This window comes from Miniopterus natalensis, chromosome 6 (assembly GCF_054644295.1).
Source record: "Miniopterus natalensis isolate mMinNat1 chromosome 6, mMinNat1.hap1, whole genome shotgun sequence".
NCBI lineage: Eukaryota > Metazoa > Chordata > Mammalia > Chiroptera > Miniopteridae > Miniopterus > Miniopterus natalensis.
Genome location: NC_142086.1, coordinates 48,906,894 through 48,934,641, shown reverse-complemented (window position 1 = coordinate 48,934,641; position 27,748 = coordinate 48,906,894). Strand labels below are relative to the sequence as shown.

Genomic DNA, 27,748 nt, shown 5'->3' with positions numbered 1-27,748 from the left:
ATGGAGCGTCTTCCTGCGCACCAAAGCGTCATGGGTTTCATGCCCGGTCAGGGCACACACCCAGGTTGCCAGCTTGATTCCTCGTCAGGGTGCATAAGGGAAGGAACCCATCAATGCTTCTTTCTCTCCCCCTCCCCTTCCCCCTCTGGAACCAATGGAAGACACATCCTGGGGGGAGGATTAATAATCAAAGGGAATGACTGGACACGGGTTGTTACAGATGGAGGAACAATTTTAGAAGACCTTTAGCTTTGCTTTCTCTAGGTCTGCTTCAGCCTTGATCTGGAATAACCTTTCAGCTGGTATTGAAAAGAATTAGAACACACTCATTCCTCCCCTGTAAAAACCCTTCTTGGCTCACCTACTGCTTCTGAGAAAACATCCAGAATCCCTTCACCGGCTCTAAGGCTACATGTGACCTGGCTCTTGCTATGTTCCATCCTGTAGTGCTCCTTCCTGCTTCAGGCCCTAACCCACTGTCATTTTCTAAGATGTCCTTCCTGCCACAGTGGTCAATAAATATTTGTTAATATAACACATTTTCTTTTTTAAAAAACATATCTTTATTGATTTCAGAGAGAGGAAAGAAGGGGGAGAGAGATAGATAGAAACATCAATGATGAGAGTCATTGATCGGCTGCCTAGCCCGCAACCTGGGCATGTGCCCTGACCGGGAATCGAACCCTGATCTCCTGGATCCTAGGTCGATGCTCAACCGCTGAGCCATGCCCGGCGGGGCAATATAACACATTTTCAAATAATATTTTTCTTTTAATTGAATTTATTGGGATGACATTGGTTCACAAAACCATACAGGTGTCGTGTACAACTCAACAAAACATCTGCACATTGCATCGTGTGTCCACCACACAAAGCAGAGTCTCTTTATGTCCCTATTTATCCCCCGTTTGCCCACCTCCACATGCACCCTCCCCTTTCGAAGCAAGTCTTCTTAACTGAATTCATGGGTGAATTGGGTGAGGGTCTGTAAGTCTTCTGATGTATTTTGCAAAACTGTGTATATGGGAACACGCATGTTTCTAAAGAAAGCGTCCATATTTCCCATTTGATTTCCAAAAACATCTATGACCAAAAACAAGGTAATGATCTAAGGGAATGAGGCTCAGAGAAAAAGGGAGACAAAAGAAGTCAGAGGCTGACACAGCTATAACATACTATAAAGTGATTTGAATGTTTGTGGCTATAAAAGGTAAACTGCTGATGTCTGTTGATGGTCGTAAGTACTGAGGACACAGCGATCCCTATGCCTAAAATAAGAACTAGTTGTTTTCTCCCTGTGGGTTAGCCATAGAAAAAAACACTTCCCTTGGTAGTAGTGGCTCATGTGATGGTGATTTTCAATAGCCAGCCTTGCTCTCCAGGGGCCTTTAAAAACTACATATGCCTTCTGAGACCTGATATGCCTTCTGCCGTATCAGGGGTGTGTTGGGTATGTGTGAGGTTGAGAATCATAAATCTAAATAATGTATTCAAAAGAATCCATCTAAAATCCCAGTCAGGTTTTAGCAAATTAAAATTGTTTATAAAGAATGTGGAATGTCCAAATGGCAATGTATCTGCATAAACCAATAAAATATATTAGTGGCAATTTAATTTTAATCTTTTCAAAAAATTCACAGCCTACAAATTAGTATACATTTGTGTATGTTTACACAAACAGATATACATCATTCTTTCCCCCATCTGAAATTCAGCCTTCCATAGGTGGTTTCTGGGGCTCCAAGATGACTACATTAGAGAGAGCTGGTGCTTCAAGGAGCCCTCGGTCTTGATATTGACGGCTGGTGTGGCTGTGCGCCAAGAGCAGGGTCCGTGCTAGAGCACCACAGGCAGGAGCAGCTTCTTCTCCTCCAGGAGCATAGTGCAGATGCCATTTCTGTTGTGTTCATGTATCCAGGTGCCTGTAGAGTCTACGACTTTTCTCTTTTTTATTTCTGTTGCCATGTTTTTTCCAGGGTTTTCCAGCCCCGCTCTCAGAGCTCACAGTAGGTGCAGTCACCAGGCCACTCCCAGGCTTGTAGCCCATCACAGCCTGGACTCCTTTGGTCAAAGCTCTCACATTTTCCTAGCAAATGAGAGAAAATATTACTTGAGATCTCAGCAGTCTCCTTTAGAGGACATGCACAGTATTACTTATGGAGACCTCCAAGACGGTGGACTTCCATCTTTCACTGGTCCTTTCTCCTCGTTACTTAAATGGTAAGTTGTCCGCATTCTGTCTTCAGTTCATTTTTACCCCCCTCAACTTTGCTTAGTTCCACAGCTTCAAATATTAACTATAACTACATTCATAATGTAGTACTAGCTACTTCCTGGAAGTCTCTACTTTGATATTGATATTCAACCTGCCTCAATCTAAATTTAGTTAGAAACTGACTCTCCATTCTTTATTTTAGTGAGTGGTATAAAGAATCAGCCCAGCTGCCAAGACAGCATGCTCTGTCTTCCTCACCTATCATACACAGTCAGCTGGCCACTAAGTTCTGTTGATCCTAGTCCCTGTAATTTTGTGCATCTATCCCCTCCCCTCCACCTCTCCCCTACTGTTCTAGTCCAGGTGTGCATTAGCTTTCCCTGGACCACTGCAAGACTCTTCTAATCTAGTGTCCACATTTCTACGAGTTCTCTAATCACATCTATTCCTGTCCTCACAAATCTCTGATGTTTCCTTGTAGCCTGGTGAATCACATACAGATTCTCTCACAGGGCACACAAGGCCACCTACAACATGGGCTCTTTAATGACAAACCCCACACTCCCATCTTCATGCCTTTGTTCATGCTACTCCTTCTGCCTGGAAATCTGGCCCTCACCACTCCTTCCAACTGACACATTTTTATTTGTCTCTCAAAGTTCAGCTTAAATATCATTTCCTCTCTACAGCTCTCACTCACCCATTCTGCTCTCAGCCCCGAGATAACTGCTCTCCAGCCCGGGTTCACAGAGTACTTGACTTATACCTCTGTCCTAGACCTAACAAGTCATGTGATTTGTTAACTTGCCTGTCTCCCCTTTGCTAGAACATGTTTCCTCTGAAAGCAGTAATTGCGTGTCATTCACTTTGATATCGCAGGTCCTGATATAGTAGTTGGCACATAGTATTAAGTGCTCAAAAAAGTTTCTCTTAACTTGAAATATTACTCTAGAAACTAAAGCTTAGATACATAATTATAAGTTTTCAGCTTTCTTAGACATGACCTTTAGAAACTTTTTGTAAACACTTAAAACTTCAATTTAAATGTCCTGTATGACAGCAGCAGACCCAAGAAAGAACTTGTAATCTTTCTGCATATTGGTAACTTTTCTTCTAAATATTGGCAGACTTGGAAATAATAACTCAAGCGAGGAGTCACAACCACCTAAGTTCTAGCCCAGTTTTGTCATTTAAAACAAGTGTCCTTCGGTAAGTTGTTATACAAAATGTATTAGATGAGAAATTAAAAAAAACTTTAAAACTTACTTGATGAAAAAAAGTTTTGTCAACAACATTTTCAATCTGTTTTGCTTTTTCATTTCGACCTGGCTGTATTTTTATTCCACCACCACTCCACTTGTTCCCCAGTAGCCGCTGGTGCTGATGCTGGAAGGTCAGGGGCTCTCTCCCGGGAGGGGGATGACAGTACAGGAGTTTACCCTATAAGGACAACAAGAATGGTGTCAGTGCATCACGAGTGCCACCTGTTACCCCAGGAGGAAGTCCTCAGGCGACGCGCCTCCAGCCGGGCACTCTGACGGAGCTCCTGCTCTTGGTCAGCCAGCTGAGTTTGGGTCAACTGCAACTGAAGAGTCCTAACAAACTGAGTGATCCTTGTGTTCTAGAGGCCTAGCCTCCTGACGTAGCCCCCAGACAAGAATAAAATCTCTCTTCTCTGTGCTCCTTTTTACCTCATTTGCATTCCTACTAAAGTATGTATTTTTCGGTACACTTGTATGACTATACTTATGATGAATATTTTCCAAAGTGAAAACCAGGACACAACTGGACAGTACGACTAGTGGGACACTGGGCTGCTTGGAGTTGCTCACTGGGTGCAGATTTCCCTCTTCCCGCCATAAACACTCTAAAAACTGTGATTGTTTTTAATGCATCTTCCCATGCTCCACAGTTTTATAAATTGTAAATGGATAATTTATCCATATAAATATTCCATAACTACTTTCTTCCTGAATTGAAGGCAAGAGAATATGCCTGCCCACTTTTATTTTCCATAATAATCTCATGAGATAGGTACTATTAGTTCCTCCTCCACTGACGAGGAAAATACGAAATTTAACATGTCCTCACTTATGAGAATAATAACCTCACAGACTTGTTATGTATTTTTAATGAGATAATAAACATAAAACATTTGAAACTATTCCAGCAGGGTTTAGCTTTGAATAAATGTTAGCTGTTGTTATTTTTGTTACTAGATAAGTATAGGGAGAAAGGCATATAAACAGCTATATTACACGAAAGATTGTGCTAGAGGAGTTGAAAAAAGCAGAGACATAAATTTCTCATTTTCACTGAAGACAGGTGTTCAGAGACCTTCATCTCTTTCATATTATGTTGTCAGTCACTTCACTGATTTATATGATGCTACTAGCTCTCCTGGATTAAGAATATAAATCCAGTTATAAGACAATTTCAATGAGAAAATGTCTCCTTTATAACTTAACAGGTGGCCACTTTCTAAAGTCACACAGTGGAGAAAGACCCAGTTCTTCAAGAGCAGCAAGCAGCAGGGTTCACTTACACTGACATAATCCTTCAGAATGTAGCGTGCAGATCGAGGCTGGTCTGGCTGTCCATGTGCTGTCATGAATCCTCGCATATCTGTGAGGAAAAAGGAATTTTGCAAAACCTAAGTTAGAAGACAGATCATCATAACAAAACAACTGTGGTGATTGAAACAGTGCCCTTTCCCTTACTACACTATGTATCTGTACTTTCTACTTTGAAAAGCCAGTTATCATTGTAGAAAATATTTTGGTTAGCATTATAAAAACACTTGATAACCCAGGAGAATAGATCATATTATTTTATCTGATATCCTAGCACCACATTGTGACGCATGCAACTTCTTTCTACTCCACTTACTTCTCCCATTTCTTGACTTTAAACATTTACTCAAGGAGGCTACCTGTAGAATGCTATGTTGTTAATCTTATTAGCAAAACCAAAAGCAATAGAGCAAGTTTTCATATATATATAAAATCTCCCCACTCTTCTTCCAGTCTCCCAAACATACAACAAAGATCCCTTTAATACTAACTCAATTCAAAGGGAGGAGCAGAGCACAGTGGATAAGAAAACAGGCAGCTAGGTTGGGTTCAAAACTCAGCTCCCTCACATACTAGCTGTGTGTTGGCTCTTTCAGTTTAGAATAGTTAGAATCCTAGAGTTCACACCACACACAAAAGTACATTTAGGCAGATTAAAATCTAAAGGTTTTAAATAATAAAAGATACTACAGAAAAATAGTTTTGTCCTTTTGGGATATAAAAGGCTTTCCTCAAGTAAAATGCCAAACCCAATCAAGCAAAAAAAACAAAAACAAAAACAAAAAAGAACACAAACACCCCCCCACCCCAGTCTATTAAAATTGTTAACTTCTATAGTGTTCAAGAAACCATCAACATTAGGAAAAACATTTGTGGCACATGTAACAAAGAACTTCTACAAATCAAGACAAAAACAAATAATGCATAGAAATGGCTAAAAAAAAAAATAAGGACAGATGCTCAATTTCACTTGCATTTAAAGAAATAAAAAATTATTTAGCAACATCTTTTAAAATTAACTGTCAGAGACTATTCTTTGTGGACCTGCAGATGGTGACCTTAGAAACGTGTGTGGTCATCCCTTCTCACAAACTGGCTTTTCCCTTACTCTGATTTTCTCAGACATTGACTGGAGAGAGGTCTGGATTAGGAAATCTGGGTTCTCAGCAAGGCTGTGCCACTGACCAGACACCACCTTGGGCAAATTATTTCATGCTTTGATTTCAGATTACTTGTTAAAAAGGGGGACCGAGAAGTGGGGTTCATCTTTCAGGTCTCTTCTAGTTCTGTGATTTTGTGACTATATCAGTCTTACCACAAGTGCTTAGTATTTATCCTCTTTCAAGTCTCTCAACTAAGGTAAGTTCAAGGTCTGATTTAAGAGCTGTCCCTACCAAATCACCTTTCTCTCCCGGTAAATATTCAAACTGAACTCCTTCCCGGCTTGTGACAATTCCTTCAAAGGCAGGTCACACACACAGAAATGTTTCTAACACTGCTCTCTCTTTAAGTAGACACACGTCTCCCCAACCCTTTCACCCCTCAGACAACCTTTAAAGTTTGTATTTAAGGTAAATAAATCACAATCAACTGGAGAAATGACAGGCTAAGATAACCCCCATGTGGAATTAAGGTAAAACATGGAGGTGGGAGAGCGTGGACTCATTTTATAATGTTGAACAAGGCTTACAAGGGACTGATGGAAGGGGAAGAGGTTCTGTGCCCCTATCCTAACCAAGCTCTGCTCTGTCGCACTCTGAGGGCTTTCCCTTCTGCTCTGGTAAGCACATTCATTTTCTTTCCAACATCCCCTTCCTTCCCTGTTTGAGAGAAGTCTCCAGAAAAAGCCAACATAGCCTCAGATCAGAACCCATGTCTATGCTTGGGTACCATCAAAGTGGTGAATGTCCTACAGGCTTCTCTTTAGAGGCTTGTGGGAACTGTTGACAGGCCCTGTGCTCCCTGTGGGAGCTTTGAACACTGCCCACATCAAGGCCTCCTATATAGAAAGGGCCTGAGACCAGGAGAGCATGGAAGATGTGTCTCCCCAGGGAGTGATTTCTGTGATGAAGGTTAAGAAAGGGCAGATCTGGGGAAGAGGCAAAGGATACAAAGCACCTCCTTCTTGAACTTCTAAAAAGCGCTTAACACACTGAAGTAAAATACCACTCGGGTAGCACTCAGTCTCCCTCTTCTACTGTTGGACCCCGAAGCCATCACCTAACCAGCTACCTGGAGGCCACTTTATAGGCAAGGCCAAAAGAGAACACAAAAATATCAACCTGAAAATGAGATAACAAATGCTAAGGAAAAATTCTGGATTTGTATCTCTGCAGAGGATTGTTTTCTCATTAACTTTATTACTTTTTGTTCATGTTTTAAAATAAATCACAACTCACATCCATAAGCTGTCAGCAGTTCCTCTGAAGTTGGAGGTCGATGGGGATCTTCATCCTCTCTAGGCTTTATGATAGTAATGCCATAAGTAGCTTCTAAAACATGTCGTGGAATATTCTGGCAAATGTAAGCTTGTCAAGGAAACCACTGCCTTGAACTGACCCCTCCTCCCCCTGGTGTCTGGCACACATGTGTAAGAACATGGTACGTCAGCACTTCTGTGGCAAAAACTCTTCACCGCTCCACAAGAGTAGTTATTCATTAAAGACTTTTCCCTTTCAAACAAAGCCTTATGCACCAATGATCAATCTCTACCAAATGAATCCTTTTAAATAATTATTAAAATATTATCTCTCTGAAATACATCTTAAAGATGACACATTTTTACCTAAACAATCAATTTGTGAGATTATCCTAATTCGAACATAAAGCACAAAGAATTTTTGTTTCAAATCCTTATGACTATATAAGCAGAGGTTATTTTTCTCTCCCTTGTCTAATTACCCATAGATTTTTCTTAATCCACTTTTGACATTCTATCTTTTACCAGTTACTCATGTACATGCTGCATATCCCTGACAGACTGAATCCTGGAAGGACGGGATCCGCATCTGACTCAGGCCCGAATCCTCCATAGAACCCAGCCTAACCAGCTTGCAATAAATGTTCTGAGATTCATCCAGGTTGCTATAAGTAGATTTAGTGCATTCTCTTTTTTTCTTATTTTTCAATTATTTTACTCTTAGTATTTTTGGATTAGTTTCAGGTGTACAGCATAGTGGTTAGATAATCATATACTTTATAAGATGTTCCCCCAATATTTCCAGTACCCACCCAGCACCATACATATTTATTACAACAATACTGACTATATTCCCTGTGCTGTACTTTATGCATTCTTTTTAACAACTGTATTCTATTTTAGAGATGTATCATATTTTATTTATCATGACAAATGAATTCTTACTCATTATTTCTTATAGAAAGAGAAAACAAATTGGGGTAAACAAAAAGCTGTGGCCTTAAGTGTAGTCATTAAGAGTCTTGTCAAGAATCGTGCAGGGCCTGGGATTTTACCCTACTTAAAAACTAATAAATTAGTGTGCCAGGTTTCATGGAGTCTCTCGTCTTTTGCCAGCACCCACAAAACAGCAAAACAGTAAGATTAATTTGTAAGCTTGTAAGCAGGGATCAATCTTAGATTCTGCAGTTCTTAACAGATCTATCTTTGAGTACGTTTTCATAGCAGACACTAGCCTAGTTACTTCATATAAGTTAATTCATTATGCTGCTAAGAGGCAGCTAAGTTCCTAATCTTTACTTACTGTGAGATCTCAGGCAAGTTATTTCACTTCTTTGTGCCTCAATTTCCTCAATAGCAGTACTCACCTCAAGGGCTCTACTGAGAATTAAATGAGGTATTACTTGGTAAGTGTTTAGCAAAGTACATGGCAAGCATTCAATAAATGTTAGATATAATGATTAAATTCTCATAATTGACTGTGAGGTAGCTATTATTACCCTCATTTAATAGAAAAGGAAAGACTCAGGAAGGTTAAGCAAGTTTTCCAGGGTCACCCAAACAGTCAAATAACAGTGTCAGGATTCAGGCAGATTTGCAATTGAAGGCTAAGATCCCAGCCTGGCTGCCCCGCTGCAACCAGGATGTGAGGCTCTAACTCTGATGTCCTGATGCTATCTCATTGTATAAACTTGGGCACAGCACTAGTAAGTATTTTAGATTTTCCATTCTCAGATATCAGTCCTGAAAACATTAAATGCAAGGCAATGTCCAAAATAAACTTGAAGCCCTAACTCACACATAACCACCTGGGTCTTTACAAAGCAGGAAGGATATTAATGATATAGGTGGAACGTGATCTCTCATCTGGTCAATTGGGAGGATTCCATTGCAAATCATCTCTGCCTTGGTAGATACAAAGGATGGCATCACCAGGCCTGGGCAGTCACATAAGCAGAGGCCAGGTTCCACAAAGAGAGTCTGAAAGACAAGTCAGAGGTTTATGCTGGGCACACAACAGAGGAAGGGAAAGAAGAGCAGCACATGAGTAGCATAGAACTTCAGAAAATACCCAGAGGAAGGAACCGGCTAAGAAGGAAATACAGAGACCAATGCTGTAAAATAAATACCTGAAAATGCTTGGTGTGACCAGGTGTGGCAGACACAGATACTTTCTTGTTGCCCATGATAGTGTTGATTGTTGAACTCTTACCAACATTTGGGTAGCCTACCTGGAAGAGACTCAAAAGTTACTGAATAGTCAAACAGCACATTTGTCAAAAATCCAAAGATATTATATAAAAAGTGGCAACATAAGCATAAGCATTGGGTTGCTTCAGAAGATTACTTGAAATATATGCTGTTTGTTGTCAGACATTTCCCTCCCTGTGGTATGGGTCTATTTATTCAGATTTGTCTCCAGTGATGAACAGTACATTTTATTTTTATAGGTTTTTTGCTATAACAGCAGATGCTACAGTAAAATCACCACCTTGTTCCCAGCTCTTCCCCCACCTTCTCACCTACTGGCATATCACTGTTCCCACTGGATCTTCCACACTGGGTGAAGTTGGGCATCACAGATATATTCATCACCACAACATATAATTATTTTTAATAACATTACCAAGTTTCTGTCTCGCTAGCCAAAAATTTCAAATGGCACAATGAACTGAGGTGGGTTATCAAGCTACTAAAACTCTTCAATTACTCTTGGGTTCTGGGTGAAACACTATACCTCTGCCTCTCGCCACCTAACTATCAATAAATCTGGAATGTCATGTTGCCACAGATCAGGCAGGGTAATACCAAGGAACAAAGTAAGTTCTCAAAATGACAAACTTTTTGCTCAAATTATGTTGCATTTTTTCTATGCTTTTTCTCATGCTTTTCCCCAAATTCTCCAAATTCAATTCACTCTCTTACATGGTTTCAAGAATCCTCTATCAACATGACAGGAAGATTATAAAATACTGATCCCATTGAATATAAATTCCCAAACTTTCCACTTCTATAACAAGACTTAAAATGGACATACTCCCACCATTCTAGTCCTAAATCACTACTCTTCAAACTTCAGCCACACTCAATCACATGTCACTTCATGAACACACTTTCCCATTCCTCCCACTCTGCTTAAACATTTACCACCCTTTGTCTGCCTGGATGCCCTTCCACTGTCCCTTGTCAAAATCATATTTGCTATACTCCTATAGCGTATTAAACTTACCCCTCTCTAACTCTCACCACTTGGATTACAAAACCTATGAGGGTGGGACTGTGTCTGTCTTGTCTACCCTATCTATACATGGCTAGGGCCCAGCAAGATGCCTGGCACAAAGCAGGTGATCAAGAAATGTTTGCAGAATGAGGAAATTAACCTCATTCAGGATTTCTACAGTGAGAAACTGAAAAAGGGAGGGAGGCTGCTTCACATTTCTATAAACGTGAGAAAGAAATAAAGTACCTCACAGAGAAGCTGGGATTTCTCGTACATGTGGAAATTTTACTTTCCTCCAATATTTTGTTCTCCTGGATAGAAGATCTTTAAAATAAATCCCTTCTGTAACATTTTACATTTCCTTAAAGACATGGAACCATATTGGACCCCCTTGGGGTTTGGGCACTTTCCACAGCCACCTTGGAATTAGGGTATATGTAGTCAGAGATGTGATCTTCTTTCCTTATCTGTAGGTTTATGCAACTAAAGCATTTATCATATTTTCCCTGGCCCTAAGATGCTGGGGTTCTCCCTAATATGCTTTTGGAATATTTACAAGTTGGCAAGGATCACAGGATGCCAAAAGCCTATCTTACCTAAAGGTAAGAACATTGATCTAGAAATCCGAAGACAACCTTAAAACCTCTTTCTAGTATCCCTTGGTAAGTCACATGACAGGCAGGACCGAACTGGAAAGACTGGGGAAGGCTAATATGAACAGGGCTGTAACCAATGTAAGCCTTGAGAAAGTTCCCACTTTTGAGTTGAGCTTTACCTGTCACACTGCCTACTCCCACAATGGCAGTAGGCAGTAAGAGGGGATTAAAGGTCCCTACAATGCCTGATTGGTCTCCAGGGTTCCAGTGCAGCTACCCAAGGATGGAGAACAAAGACCCTCATGTGGTAACAAATTTATGACATTTCATCTTACCAGTCCAACAGTAAGGTGCTCCTCTTTCACCTTCTTCCCAGTGTGCAGCTGCTTAAAGATCTCCAGTAGCTCCTGCTTTGATACCAGATGGCTGAAATTGCGTGTCTGCCTCTTCTGCGGGGTTTTCCTGGCCTGTGCCTCACCATCCACAGCACAGCTTTCCTCCCAGCCCTGGCCACGGGCTTCTTCATTAGGGCTGCTGTCCTCTTCCGAACACGTCTGCCAATCCTCCTCCTCCTCCTCCTCCTCTCCCAGACAGTCCTCATACTCACTGTCATCTTCATCACTAGTGACAACTTCACTAAGTGACAGAGGACCCCTGTCTAGATGTCGAGGCTCACCTTGTGGCATTTCGGCCTCATCGCAACTGGAGTTTTCAAAGTCAGTTCTGTTGGCTTCTTCAGCATCTCCATTTGCTTGTTCCTGACGAAATAACAGAAAACAGAAAAGTTCAGAAGTGTGTAAGTGCACCTTTTCGCTCCAGTGAAAATACTCCAGTTGGTTATCTAAGGTGAACACAGGACAGGAAAAGCTATGAAGGTGACAAAAAAGGTAACTATAGAGAGGAGGCAATGCAAGCCTTTCAGTGCAGGGCACAGCCACAGAATCCACAGTGGTGCCCTCGGGGGAGAGGAAGAGTGGTGGACCTTCACTTTACACCTTTCTGTATTACTTGAACTTTGTACAGTAATATGTATTACTTCTGTAACAGATAAATCTTTAAAGAAAGTGAAGGTTTAGGAAAGTCTGTGCCAAGCTGAATTCTTTGGCTGTATATTATTTTGCAATGGGCTGCAGAACAAAATAAAGCATTTCTCATTAACGATAAAAGTTTCTTCTCTGCACAAAGCAAAAGGGGTTTAATTTGTAATTGGAGCTTCATTTTACATTTGCATTTTTCAAGAGAGTGGTTTGCATGTTTAAGGAAACTGCTATTCTTTTATAATTGCCTTTAATAAATCAAAGCACTGTGGAGATAGTTGCCTGGTGTAAAATGCAGGAGCAACGAAACTCAACTCCTGTGTGGAAATTATTCAACAATTAAAGATTTCCTTTAGAGAAAGATAAAATTATGTACTATTCATGGAAGTATTAATTCTTCTGAATAGCTACTGATAACAGTAGAAACAAGGCAATTTACAGTATTACTAATTCGTACCAACACAGATGAAGTGGTTTGGATTTAGAAGTGATGTAAATAAACCTTGTATCATTTTCAAATAATCTATAGTGTTAGAATGAACAACCATCACAGAAGGGGGCATCATGAGCTCAGTTAAATAGGTATCCTAAATGTTAGGAAAGTGATGTAAACAAACTGTGAGGGAAAATAGGTATGAATTCATGATAATACCTGGCAACTCAAAAAGAAACATGGAATTGGAAGCAATTTCTATGCTAAACAAGCGATGAATGTAAAGAAGTCAGTGTGCTCTTCTGAATCATTTTAAGGTTCGGAGAAAAGAGGCAGAAGACGAGAATGTGAACCTGTGTGTGTATTAGAGAAACTAAAGCTATAAGTAGTTTAGGTTCAGGAAAAGTGATAATGGCAACAAAAGGACTTTGTGGTAGTTACAAAAATCACTACTACTTAAAAGGAATAGTAATATCCAAGTTAAGGTAAAAACAAAATGACAAACTTTTTCTATATGTAAAGATAGGATGAGATCTGCCTAAGTCTTTTCTTTTAAATATTTGAGGGAGTTGGTTGTTCACAGCTTCAATGAGCCAAAAGCATAATCTAGCTCCTCTGAAAGGGGGTGAATTAAAACCACACACACACCTCTGAATTCCTTCAGATTTAGAGCTCACTAACTTGTGAGCTCAGCAAAGGGCAGGTGTTGCATTCACTGCCCTAGCTCAACACGCTGAGTCAACAGATGGCTAATAAACAGGAATAAGAGATAAGGAGAGGAGGAGGACAGGAGAAAAGATATTCTTTTAAGTCTCTTCCAGTTCTACGATTTTATTACTAATTTCTTTTCACAGTTAGTTATTATTTTTATTAGAAAATAAATCTCAAATTGTTTCTTTAAAATTTGGGTTAAAAAATATTAAAACGAGTATCAGTGTGTAACACAGAGCCATGGGGACAGCAGAAAAGTCGCCCTGTGACCCGTTTTTCTATAGGTCTCCCTCCTATCATAGCACTTAGGGAAAAAACAACCCCCCCAAATTTCCATAAATCTCCAATAAGAAACAGCAAAGCACACTAACCAGAAACTGAAATCCTCTTCCCTGAAACCCAACCTGGAAAAGTGCCGCAGGTTACCTTAGGGTCAATAATCAGTGGGACGGCTTCAGCCAAAGCTGACCAGAAAATAACCTTCACATTTTCTTTTTCAAAGTACGTGGCCCAGGCACTCCGCTGCTCAGAAGTCAACAAATCTGCCTTATTTATCAGAATAACATTCTCCTTCTCGTCATCTATTTCTTTCACATAACATTCCTAGGCAAGACAAAGATATTTTAGGAAGGCCTCTTCAAAGAGGTAAAAATTAGGCTAATTATACTGAAGGACCCTCCCTCCCCCAGCTATAACTAAAAGTTTTTACTGTCCCAGGATTTTTTTTTAGGTTTTTAAAGATAATTTATTTTGAAACAATTTCAGATGACAGAAAAAGTGCCAGAACAATACGAAGAACTCCTGTAGTCCCTTTGACCAGATGCCCCGATTGTTAACATTTTGCCTCATTTGCTCCATTGCTCACTCTTCTTTCTGTGTGTCTATCATCATTAGTCTTTGTCTAAATTTTAAGAGCTGGATGTCCCACCACCCCTAAACAGTCCAGAGTGTCTCATTTCTGATTTAATGTTTTTAATCATAGCACAGTCTGTTGATCCTCTCAGTAAGCTCTGAAAAGAAGTTAGGTCACCTATAGAAAAACATTTTAACACAACACAATTGGAAGAGGTAAAAAGAAATGCTTCCTGCCATGCTGAAGTACAGCAGGTCCTTTTGTCTTTAAAAAATGTAGTTCTTTTCTTTAATAATACTGAACTGTTTTTGTTTTTTTAATGTTTTATCTTTATTGTTGAAAGTACTACAAACGTTCCCTTTTCCCCACATTGATCCCCTTCACCCTGCACACCTCCAGGCCTTCGCCACACTACTGTCTGTGTCCACGGGTGATGCATATATGCATATAAGGTCTTAGGTTATTCTCTCCCCCCGTCCACCCACCCGTGCCTGCCCTCTTCCCTTTGAGATCCCTCAGTCTGTTCCATGCTTCTATGTCCCTGGATCTATTGTGTTCATTCGTTTATTTTTGAACTGTTTCTTTTAAACAAAGTTAAAAATCTGCATAACTAGATTTGTCAGCCAGCAGGGACTGTATTTCAGCCACATGACAGCCAACAATATTTAATGTAAAAATTATTTTTGAAGTCTAAAAGAAAACCAAGACACAGTAATTGAAATTAATTCGCAGGTTTGGCTCTTCATTAGGAAATACACCAGAAGTACAAAAGCTGACTCCAAAAGAGTTTCACCATTAAGATTCTTGTTATTCAGCAGTGGATTTAAAAATAATCTGTACTTTTACTACTATGGTCCTCAGTAGGAATACTTCACATGTATACAGTGTGTTATTAATTCAAAGCCCGTATTACATCATGTCATGTGGTTTTCACACCTTATTACCCCCTGTGGTGCTTATAAACTTAGTTTACTTGTAAACCACTACAGGGGTAATAACTAAGTGTGAGAAAACTTAATGGGATGGATAAGAAGTAAAGTAACCAGGAATATGTTAAAGTAAGTAAAATGCCCTTTTGACTGGTGTCTCAAAAAATGAGAAAGGCAAATGTCTATTAACAAAGTGGTTCTAAACTAAAAGGTGGAAAGTTCATGTTAGTGTTTGTGCCTTTCTGCAAACAGAAACAACTGTTTGAGAAGAGAAAACATCTGTCTAAAGAGTCGTATTATGCAAGCTCCTGACCTGGGGAGGCCTAGTTAAACAAAGCTAGCGAGTACAAAACGCTTGCCTAGACGGACTGCTATCAGTCATGCTGCCCTCCCACTGCTCCTCCACGGACATTAAATTTGAATCTTGCCACATTTTACTTACCAAATCCTCACATCTAAACAGGAGTGGGTTTCGAGCATCTACTATCTGGACCACGATATCGCTGCAAAACAACCGTGAGATATTCCAATCATTGTGAAGTGAAAGGAATATTGACCATATAGTAAGAGGAGCAAATACTTTCCATATATTAAGCATGTGACATATTTAACTTTTTAAGGTACAATTATTCCCAGTTTATATAGGAGGAAACTAAAAAATTTTAGCTGTTATCTTCTAGTAACCTCTCCTGGAGAGATAAAGAGAGATTATATATTCAGTACTTAATCCATACTGTATTAAGGCTTCAAAGAAAACCATAATATATCTATCACCTGCTGACAGTTGTCACTATCAAAGCCTACATCTAGCAAATGATCATCCACCCACTCCAAGAATGGGTTAAGATGGCAGAATCCAAAAAAGCAAAATACCAACTTAAGTTGCCATCCTGAAGCAAGAAGGATGAGTCCAACTTCTTCAGTCACATATAAAAAGATGTAGCAATAAGAAAACTTTCTGCTCTGGCCGGATGGCTCAGTTGGTTGAAGCATCATCCTATGCACTGGAAGGTTGCGGGTTCAATTCCTGGGTAGGGTGCCTATGGGAGGCAACCAATCAATGTCTCTCTCTCCTCCTCCTCCTCAATAATAATAATAATAAAAAGAAAACTCTACAATTGAGAGCAAGCCCCTTGAATCCTTAAAAAATGTGGTGGGGACTACAGCAACCCAGCTTTGCAAGAAAATAAACACTTCACTGGGAGGACCCTCCCTTCCTTCAGCTTGTTTAGGAAAGGTGCTTTTTTAAGGACCAGCTGAGGCTGCCCCTGGAAGGAAATAAGCTGCAGATGTACCACCTGCCACCTTACAGCAGTCTCCCCAAATCTGTATCCAGTTAGCCTTTTTTGAGGTAACTCTTATGCTACCATGCTGAATACCAAGGATATGCATGACATCATGGTTACCATTCAGGGCAGGGTTTTTGCCAAAGTGCATTTCCTTCAGAATAGTTAAATTTCCAGCAAAATTGTGTGAGTCAAAGGGACTGAGAAACTTGCTAACTTATGATAAATTGTTTTTAATAAGCTGTTTTTAAATTCTCAAATTAAGCAGGTCCTAATATTTTCTTCTTTAAGGTAATATCTACCACTTTCAAAACTGTGAGGATTCAAGAGTAATTGCAAAAATGACTGCAAAAAATGGACAAAGCCTAATGAACTAAAATTACAAGGTCCACAAACTTTATGTCTACCTACTAAACATGCAGAAAGACTAAGAAAGAATAATCAGCTCAGAAACAACAGTAAGAAAAGACAAATTTAAGAGATAAGAGAAAGAAGCTTTGTGTGCTGAATTAGGAGGCAGAAAAAAGTGCCAACTATGTACCAGGAAGGGTTTACGCAACACAACGAAAGCGCCTGTTACTGGAATACAGTGTTCTGCCCTCGGTGCCGCAGCAGTTTCCTGCATTTCAATAACATGTCATACATCAAATCTTTTCTGATAACTACTTTCGAAATTAAAGAGGCAGATGGCTTAGCTGCCTGTTACCAAATGGAGGCATCTGCTATACAGAAAACACCAATAAATATTTCCTGCTAAAAGATGCAGCAGAAGTCACTTTATTGATACTATTTCTATGTAACTCGGATCTACACTTCCATGTAAAATACACTATATTCATGGAGGAAGAAATATGTTCTCTCTTATAAAAAGAGAGTATCACATAATAAAAACAAAGCAAGTATCACTGTAAGCCAACTGAGGCTAACTAAAAGTTTCAACAAGCACAGGCTCATGGTGGGGAAACCAACTGCTTATTTAGGGGCATAAAAATCATGTAAAGGGCAGTCCTGTTAAACATGGAAGAACACATGTGGTTACCTCTGTTCCCTGTCAAAACCTACAAAAAGGAAAGTAAAGGCTGGAGCTCATTAGGACAAAGGAAGAACAGCAGCTAAGAAATGTCAAACCAATAAGAAGCAAGTCTGTACAAGCCAGAAGCCAGAGAAAGCTCAGGATTAGAAGCATCGGATCTAGCTCTCAAGGCAAGGGTGAGGCATGGCACTGGGACCAATCTGAACAGAGAGCTCTTAGGTCACTCCCTGTTCCATTCAACCAGGCAATCACACCCCACCCGGTTTACAAGTTTAATCCAATTCCTGTGGGTTTTTTTTAAAATAACAATGCAAATGTGCTAATATTCTTTTCCGAGAACCAGTCATCCTGCTTCCTAATGTTCTTACTGGGTATATTTTATGGATTTAAAAAAAAATAGACTGAAGGTTTCTTGTTAAAAAACATCATTTCTAATATAAGGATCATTTATGGAGTCCGTCTAAGAAATTCAGACATTTTAAAGAAAACAAAAACCTTTTAACCATACCAGTGATTTTCAACATTTTTCATGTCATGGCACACATAAGCTAATTACTAGAACTCTGCAGAACACCCAAAAATATATTTTTTGCCAATCTGACAAAAAAAATAATAAAAAAAGGAATAATTTTGATTCATTCACACCAGATGGCTATTGTTGTGTTGGCTGTTATTTTTTCATTTGACAATCTAAGGGAAAAGAGGTCAGTGCCCCTGACCAAATAGTTCGGTACTACATGTTTAAAAAATTCTTGCAGACACTGATTGAAAAAAGCTGAACTATACCAAAGAGGTGAGATTGGAGAAAACTGATTCATCAATTTCTAACCATCAGGACATGAAAAAGACTGGAAATCTCCCATTCTTAACTTATCAAAATCTTTCTCTTTTCAAATCCCAACCAAAACAAATCACCCCTTCATTTCCAATCCTTATCAACTGCTCCTTCCTTTGCTATGCCTTGACCATCTGCAACACAGAAGGAATCACACTCTGCTTTGTACTTTACCAGTACTATGTCGTCGGAGAGTAAAGACTGCATTTCATTCATCTGTGTGCTCTGGTGCCTGGTGCATTGTTTGGCCTTCCCCCCATAATATATTTGCTCTTTGCAGGCAGACACTTATCCCTTTTTACACCCATATTTTCCATCTTACAAGTAGAAACTCAATATACATTTGCTGAAATAACTATAATTGCTTCAGAACTCATCTTACAGAAAATGCTTACTATTCTCATAGGCTTATCAATGTGTTCATCTAATAACAAAAACCATCTATAATTTTAAAAACTTTTAGTTTTTATAATAATTCTCAGTAGCCCTTTGCATAGTTTAATCCTGCTCCCCTCCCATCTCTGGGCCTATAAACATATATTAACACCGAATCTAATATAACACCACAACATTGGTAATTTACCTTCTTTCAATCACCCTCCAGAGTTGGCGCCAAAAGTCCAAATTTCTTTCAAATGGAGTCAATATCAGCTTTTGTTCCTCTTCTAGCCTGGCTTTAAAATGATAAGTTTATACCTTTGCCAGATTATAATAGGTTTTGTAATAGAAATACTAAATTCATTGCATTAAAAAATAAGTACACAAATATTAACTGTCAAACTATTTTTATATACTTTCTGCTGAGTCAATAAGAAAATCAAATTCAGGTTTTACACTTAATCTATTTAAATCCTGGAAGCTTATCTATCAAACAAAGTCATATTTCTTCAAGGCATTTCTTCCTGGAGGAATGCTCCAGAGCAGTAATCAACTTCAGAGCAACTAACAGCTGGAGAAGGGTATAAAAGGGAGAAAGGCCAGGAATGGAGCAGAGTAACCAACTCACTGTCTTTGTGCAAGGAGTCACGTGCAGCCAGCAATGCTATCTGCACACATACCAGTTTGCATTTAAAATGCCTGACTTGGAATCCAAGGCAAATCTTCAGACAGTCTAACACTCACCGGACGAGCTGACGTCTCCATTCTAGAAAGTTGTCTTTCTCTGCCTGCTTGAGTTCCTCAGGGCTTGTTTTTTTGTCCCACTTTGGTCTGAAACAATCACAGAGGGGAAAACACTCCATGAGTTATCAAAATAAAACAGGGGATTTGGATTTAATAATGGCAACTGAGGAGAGCAGAAAAAAATGAACACCATATTAAAATGTTTATATTCAGTGACCTCGTTATGCCTTGTAAAGTCCTGCATTTGTGTTCAACTCACCTCCTTGGAATACATAAGAACTGTTTGTTTTCTTCATGGAGCTTCTTAATTCTCTGGCTCTCCTCAAAAGACAGCAGTCCAGTTTTAGCCTCAGGAAGCACAAACTTAATATTAAGCTTCTCTGTTTATAGAACAGAAAAGAACTATTACTTTAGGAAGCAATATAGATATTGAATATTGGTTGTTACTTCAAAAACTAAAAACATGAGCACCTAAAACAGATTTTTTATTTTGATTCCTCTAGCCTTGGATAAATTATAATTTCCAAATGAAGTTTTCTACCAAAAAAGAATAAAAGAAAAGATCTTTATTGAAGTTTTCAAAAGGTCAAACATTTTTTTCAAGTACTAATTTTATAAAAATTCCATTATGGTAAATGCAGTAAGAGTGGGAAGAAACTGTAAAGATATACTACAACCAATCTTTTCATTTTACAAGGGAGAATAATTGTAAGCCAATGGGAATGGGTGGGGAAGCAAAGATTCAACAAATCTCACTCCAGTTAGAAATGGTGAACTACTACACTACTATAATTTAGATATTTATGATAAAAACCCACAATTAATGCCATTATTTGAATTCAAAGGAATAAAATAAATGCACACACCCCTTGAACTAAATAGTTGATAATTCTTTTCCATTAATTCCTCCTTCCAATGGTGATGTCGCACCCAATGTCCAACCATTATAAATACCTCTAGCCCCTTGACTCTTCCTCTTTCCCCAGTCCATCATCCAAATCACAGCTTCACTTCTTTCCCTATTTGGCCACAGCCACATACATGGTAGATACATTCGACCACTCTGACTGAATATCAAAATTCATTACTCTACTGCACCCACTCACTCCCAAAACTCCACCCATGGATAAAGCCAACTATCCTTTCTCCTCATTTCAGTAGTGATGCTATGAGTGCTGCTACAAGTAATCATACAATAATGCAACCACCTGTCTCTGAACTGTGTTTACTACCAATAGTTGTTGTTTTTTAAAGTAAAAAACATTTATTTGTTTTTCACTAAGACTTTATCTCAGGACATAATTAAACTGTGTCACCATTCCCCACCCCAACTTGAAGAAGGGTTAGTACAGTGAATGTTATAAAGCAGATATGAAATTTTTAAAGGATTATAACCAACATTAATTGACAAAGAACAACTTCCTTCTAAATCATAACAATGTTTAAGTAAAAAAACAAAAAGAGAGGAGAAAAAAGGGGGGATGGGAGTTCAGATTGAACAAGATCCTCACATTTCATCTAACACATTCAATCCTGGCTAGAGTGTACCAAAATGGAAACAGGGTTACTATAATACAAAACTTCCACTACAGATGGCTGTACACACCTGTGTTCCAAGCCCACCCCAACCCCAATGCTTCCAACACAACTATTTCCCGGCCTGTTGGGCCTGCTGACGAAGGAGCACATAGATCTCTTTAATCCAATATTTGTTATAAGTCTGGTATGTCTGGGTATCAGCTCGATAAACAAGACAGCTGAGGTCTGCCAGATCATCAACAAAATCAAACAACTGGCTGATATCGTCTGTGATAGAGGGGCTGTTGGGATTCATTCTGTTCAGATGTTCTTCATACATTTTACAAACGCCTCCCATGCATTCATTCACTGATTCATAGAGTTAAGTTCTGCCTTCTGGCCTCTTCGTAGGCTGTACCAGTAAAATGGTGTGAGACGTCGCACCAAACTATTTCGATGCAGCCGCTGCCGCGACCACCGCCACACACTTACTACCAATACTTTTGACACCAAAGATGTGGGTTACCCAAACCAACAACCAATTCTCCAACTCTCCAAACACCAACTGGGTGTCCAACAATTCCATTCTATTCTGTTAGACTCCATAGGTATAAGGGCTCTGTCCCACTACTTCCCTTTTGGTGCCAAATCTCTGAATGGGTTTGTATGGAGGCTTCATCACACAAGCATGATTTACTAGTGATTAACTCAATTGTTAGAACCTCCACAGGTGGGGGTGGGGAGGTCCTGAAAATTCCAACACACTAATCACCAGGTTGGTTACTATGACAACCAGCCTCCCATGCAGAAGTAACCCAAGGGCCCACTAGTCACCTCATTAGCACAAATTCTCCTCTACCCTCTATCACTCATGAAGTTATAAGGGTTTTAGAAGCTTTTTGTAACAGAAACTGGAGATGAAGACCAAATATATATCTTATTATATCACAGTACCAAACCTTATTTGCTGAAAATAAGATATGAGTGCTACCTGTGCCATCTTTTAAAGAATAGAGCCCCCAGTGAATATTTAGCATTTGTCATTTTTCACTCCTTTGTTAGGTCAGACTCATTTGAGAACTTACTTAAAAACTACAGAACATCACTACATCCCAAAATAGCACATATGTACACATAACATGTTTAATTTTGCATGCAATCCTAGGGACTCACAGATAGCTGAAACTTGAAGTCCCCAGGTTAAACTGTTCCTGTGTGTCCAGCAAACAAGTGTTGTCTGCAGGACATAGAAAATTGTGAAAAAATTCTACCACCTCTACATTGTTAAGGAAAAGGAAAGAAGGGTATAAAATAAAATTTAATAAGAAATTTTAGTGAATTTTCAAAAGGTTTGTGAAGGTCTCATTAAGTAGGCACAATTAATTAAATCATTGGTCCTTAGTGATTAAATCTCCAGCCCCTCTCTCCTCCCCAGAGGTTGGGCTGAAAGTTCCAACTCCAATTACACCCAGTTCTGTTTGAAGACCAACTTTCATTCTGAAGTTATCTAGGCATCCCCAACCACCAATTACCACAGCATACAAAAAGACATGTGGATCACTCCAGAGATTCCAAAGATCTTAGAAATTTTCATGTCAGGAACCCAGGAAAAAGACCAAATATATATATATGTCCTATTATATCACAATATCAGTATCACTATAAGTGTATGGGTTCAACATCAGTTAAGTCCCTAAGACTTTCCATAGAAGGAAGAATATTCTTCTATGTTCTTGGTTTATTTCTCCCATTCCCTAAATTGTAAATGCTCTCTTTCAACTCCTTCCTCCGCCTCTGCCCACTTTCAAAAGGTGGCCTTCTACCTTAATAAGAGAAAAATTCAAACTCTTAGATATGCACCCTTTCAACGTTTCATCTACACATTTCTCAGTGTGTGCACTCAACCTTTAGCTTCCTTTTTTCAACTTCAGAGAAAGCTGCACTCCTTTTGTATAGAGTTAATCCTTCCCAACTTTGATTTTGATCGCATTCTATCCCCGTCTCCTTCCAGATTAAAACTTTGCTCCTTTCCTCATTAATCTCTATTTTCTTTGGTTTTAAAAATTAGCTTTTACTTACACATTTATCTAATACATAAACTCTCCTTGTAAAAATTCAACCTTAAAGGCACACATTTTCTCTGACCAACCCCCAACCTTCTTCCCACCCTTTCCCTTGAAGTTATTGACTAAATGTGTAGCTTTCCAAGTTTTTTTTTTTTCTCCCTCCCACCATAATATATACATACATATACAGATTGGTTGGATTTTTTAAAAATAAATTTTTAATTTTTCAATTACAGTTGATATATATTAGTTTCAGGTGTATGTACAACATCGTGATTAGACATTTATGTAACTTATGAAGTAATCACCCCAGTAAGTCTAGTAACCAGGTCAGATTATTTTTTTACTGCATTGACGAAGTAACTGCTTGAGCTAAAGCTGACCCTATTTTTTTAATGCAAATGGTACATACTATATGCACAATTCTGCAATTTTGTCTTTTCATTTGACAACTGGTCTTGGAGATCCTTCTCATTAGTATCCAGAAATTTACTGCATTCTTTTTAACAACCATATAGGATTGTATAGCATGTCCATACCAGTTTATTTAGCCATTTTCCCACCTATTGAACATTTAGGTTGTTTCCAAGTATTCACTGCTAAAATACAGCATCATCTGGGAACTTGTTAGGAGGGCAAATTCTCAGGCTCAACCCACACCTACCAAATCTCCAGAAAAAGAGCCCAGAAATCCGTGTAACAAGTTTTTCAGAAAATTCTAATGTTCACCAAAATTCGAGAACTATTGCTCTAGCATAGATACTAAAAAGTGGAAATGCTGGACATGGGACATGCACTGTAAATTTGTAATAGTTACTGCCAAACCCAACGCTATCTTTTCAACCTCTTCCTCTCTAACGGATCTCAAACCATAACCTATGTACATGTTAATATTAACCTTGATCTCACTCTCTCTCTTCTCCCTGCCATAGTCAAATATCTCGAAAGAATACAACACTCTCATTAACACTTCCACTCCTTTCTTCTCTACCTCCAATTATGGCTCTACCACTCCTCGCTCTTCTTCACTTACTCCACCACCTCCACAAAGTCTGGTTTATTCTAGCTCCCTAACAATACCCTGTTTGTTTCTTCATTCCTTCATTCTTCTGCTACTACAACTTTAGTTCTGGTCTGTTTCTCTTGTTGGACTAAAACAAGTCTCCTAACTGGTGTGCCTAAGATTCATCAGTAACCTTTAAAAAAATATGAAATGATGTTCAATACTTGTTTAAACCCCTCAAAGACTCCTTTAAAGCCCTTACTCTCCACAGGACCTGGCCCTTGCCCACCTCCTCATGCTCATCACATACTGTCCCTGTGTACTTGAAGGAACAGTGAGGCCAAACCTCTAACCATTGTCTGAACAATGTAGGCTACTACTCACATCTTGAGTCCCCTGCCTGTCCCTGTATAACATCCTGTGTCATCTCATCTGTCCTTCTAATATTTATTCATCTTTTGAGACTCAGCCCCAGAATAAAGCCTTCCCTGACCAGGCCTAGTCTTCCTTCAAATAAAAAGGAATACTCTCCATCTTTTATGACCCCATTGTCTGCTACAGACTTCTTTCAAAGCACCTAAGACAAAATTTGCAGAGCCAAAATTTGTCTTGTTCCACATTGTACTCTCAGTAACCAGTACAATGCCTGAGAGCAGCTGAGGCTCAACAAAAGCATTTTGAACAAGTGAGTGAATTTGCTAAACAACTTAATAACATTTAGAATAATAAAAGAGCAACAGAAATAATAGTTTATAATGCTATCTCTGTGCCAGGTACTCTTCTAAGTGCTCAGAAACACATACAAAAAAACAAGGGAGAGTAGTGATTAAAACAAATTACATGCACCGAAAATTCCACTATAATGTGTTGACAAGTACTTTAAAATACAATTCAAATTGCCTAAGTAACAGCAGCAGGCCCAGAATTTTGCTACTAACAATGGTATCAGAAACTATTCTGGAAAATGCTGGTATTGTCCACCATAATATTGACTGGTCTTTTCCCTATGAAAGATTAGGTTTCTTAAGCTTGATATGATACTGTATAATCTGAAGTGTTTCTTCAGAGCTGAATTCTGAAACTGTGGCACATTATGCTTCTGGGATACCTGACTTTGGGCTAAAGACAGCTTATTTATGAGTTTAATAGGGTCTGCAAAAATGGTTCCAAGTAGATTTATTTGTATCTAGCCAGCAAAGACTGAAATGTGACCAGTGTTATATGCACTCAGCAATAAACAACTTACCAGCTACGAACTCTGTTCCTGCAAGTTCTGCAGTTGCAAGGAAGTCATCAAGGGAGCTCTGTTCAGTCACTGACTGAAGATTAAGACGACCCCAATCATAGCCATCATTGAGTTCACTGGTGTGCAACTGTGAATAAAACAGGGTAAAAATACAGCTACTCTCTTCTGCCCTTGACATCCAAACTAACTCTAACCCCCCAAGGAACTAATATTCTGTGGTCTTGAGTGTGATGTCAGCACCTTTAGAGTCAACAATACTAATAATAGCTAACATTTAAATGAGCTCTTTCTTACCTCATGATAGGCACTTTCCATTTATTTAATTTAATTTTCAAAATATTTTAAAGTAAATTTAATGTGTATTTTATGTGATGAGGAAATATGCTTAAGTAGATAAAAATAGATTGCCTATAGTTGCAGCTAATAAGTGATAAAGATAGAATTTGAACATAGACTCTCGGTCCTGGCAGTCACAGTTAAAATTTTTTGATGAAGACCCACAGGAAGTTTCACAGTAAGTGATCCAAATGCTGTGATACACAGCAATACAATTGTGTACCATTTAGAGAGTAAAATGGAAACAAAAGAATTCTAAAACAAAGTTACGTTACTACATGTAATACACTCTGATATTTTGAATTTTTTTGTTGGTTTAAAAAAACCTCTAGTTGCCACCTACTTAACTGATTTCCAGACACAACCCAGAGTTTGATAAACACCATCCTAGTCACATGCTCATTACAGGTAGAAATAAATGAAGAAAAAAACCCCAAAACTGAAGGTTAAAAGGTTTGCCCAAGGCCACAGAATCAGCAAAAATCAGAGTAAGGATTAGAATCCAGTTCTTTAGAATTCATATTCAATCTTCCCATCACTTCCTAAAAGCTACACTAATAACAATCTGCTTCAAAATGAACTGAAATGATCAGTAATCTAATGTCCAGAGTACATTTGACCTGATGAGTATTAATGAGCCAGAATGCTGCTCACTCTGCATATTATACGGATGGAAGTCAGGCGGTGTGACAGTGGCACATGGACAGTCAGCACCAGGGGCATCTTTGACTTCAGCACGGATTCTTACTGAGACCTTAGTGAGTCTCAAACACCTGGGGTTATGAATGGTCAAAGTAACAAGCACAAGTCAAACTGCGTCGTCCATTTTTCAAGGGTCCTAAAACTATGACCGTTCCTAGGCCTGGGGCACTATGAGGCCGGCCACATCCTGGAGATGAATTGTTCATCTTTGAGCGGCACTACTAGGAAATAATAAGGGTGAAGCAGGAATTAGAGAGAGGCTGTATTGCTAGTAGCAACTAGCCAATCTTGGAGGGTCAATTCTTTAAACCAATACAGAAAGAAGTAGTATTTGTGTCTTCCCTGCTTATAACTTCCAAAAGCTCCCAGGGCTTATAAGGCAAAAGCTACTTTCTAACAGTAAGACCCTTCAAGAGCTCACTCCAGCCTCAACCAACTAGTTCTACGTTTAAGCCTCCACCTTCGTGCCCTCAGTCCCTCCTAGGAGGAGGGCCTGCTCTCAGCCTGGCAGCAGTTTACACTTATCCTTCAAGAGCCTACTTAGGCGTCACTTCTAGGGAAGTTCCGTGACCTCTGACCCCAGGATTGGCCGCATTCACACTCGCATAACCAAACGGAACGGCTGAGAAAGATGACAAGACCTGTCTTACCCACGAGTCGGCGCGACGCTGGCCACGGCTCCGCTGAGTCTGATGGCGGATAAGCGCCCGGCCGAGGGACGCCGTACCCGGCGCTTTCCTCCGGCCCATCGCAGCGCCGCAGCCGAAGGGACTTGCCCCGCCCCACGCGCACGTTTTCCGGGACTCAAGCCCTCGGTCCCCGGAAGTGACGTATGAGCCCAAGTAGGGAAGGCCCGCGTTGAACGAAAAAAATGAAATAGCTTGCTCGAAACTGCCTTCTTCTATCTCGAGTTGGTCACTATTATAGAACACAAATCTAAAGTTTCTCCGACACCTTAATTTTCTGTAGCTGTCTCTAATACTATCTCGAAGTTTGGTAGAGCGGTGGAATCAAAGAATGGTACCTTCCAGACGTGTGCTGCCGTCTTCAGCGTCCGGCGAGGAACCGGGGGAGCTAGAGAACAGTGCCGCTGGTATTCGGGTACGGGCCGGCTCCCGGCCGCTCCGCCCGGGAAGGCGGAGGTTCCGGGAAGGAGGTGCCGAGCCCGCGCGAGGCGGCGGCGCCTCCGGGCTCTTCTTTCCAGCGGGTGTCGGGAGGGGCGTGACCCAGCGATGGAGTAGCTTTGCTTTCTTAGTCTTCCCGAGCTGCGAGCTGGGGAGAAAGCCCTCCTGGTTGGGAGTTCGGGACGGGAAACGAATGATGTTCGCCGAGCTTGGCAAGATTGCGGGGAAGCCCCGCAGGAGCCGACTCAAAGCTTTACTTCAAACGGCAGTTCCAGGCTTTGCGACTCGGCGGGAGGTCGGCGTCCCTAACCGCCGCCTTGTTCAAGGGTCAACTATAGTTAAAAAAACAAAAAACAACCCCAAAACGTCAAAATTCCACTTAGAATTGTATTGAAACTTTGCTGTAATTGAAGTGAAAGCGGCGAGGCGCTGTGCTCCGCGGCCCGGGCCTCTGTTCCTCACGTAGGTTAACGCGCAGCCACGGGGAGACG

At 39.8% G+C, this 27,748-nt stretch overlaps 1 protein-coding gene and 1 pseudogene across 2 annotated transcripts; both read right to left on the bottom strand.

Moving 5' to 3' along the window:
• Window positions 1–1,412: 1,412 nt before the first annotated feature.
• LSG1 (large 60S subunit nuclear export GTPase 1) lies at window positions 1,413–26,887 on the bottom strand. 2 transcript variants are annotated; one of them, XM_016200030.2, is made up of 14 exons: window positions 26,784–26,887; window positions 25,096–25,222; window positions 19,522–19,642; window positions 19,263–19,349; window positions 18,724–18,810; window positions 15,429–15,489; window positions 13,631–13,807; window positions 11,359–11,781; window positions 9,337–9,438; window positions 9,044–9,187; window positions 7,188–7,311; window positions 4,761–4,840; window positions 3,482–3,655; window positions 1,413–2,086 (listed from the first exon to the last, which is right to left on the bottom strand). In XM_016200030.2, exons 1-14 carry the CDS (start codon window positions 26,880–26,882, stop codon window positions 1,907–1,909), a joined length of 1,986 nt encoding a protein of 661 aa, XP_016055516.2. In that variant the 5' UTR covers window positions 26,883–26,887; the 3' UTR covers window positions 1,413–1,906. The 2 variants fall into 2 exon arrangements, with proteins under 2 accessions (XP_016055516.2, XP_016055517.2); XM_016200031.2 differs by lacking the exon at window positions 13,631–13,807.
• Window positions 20,457–21,780, bottom strand: LOC107527326 (enhancer of rudimentary homolog pseudogene; annotated as a pseudogene).
• Window positions 26,888–27,748: the final 861 nt, after the last annotated feature.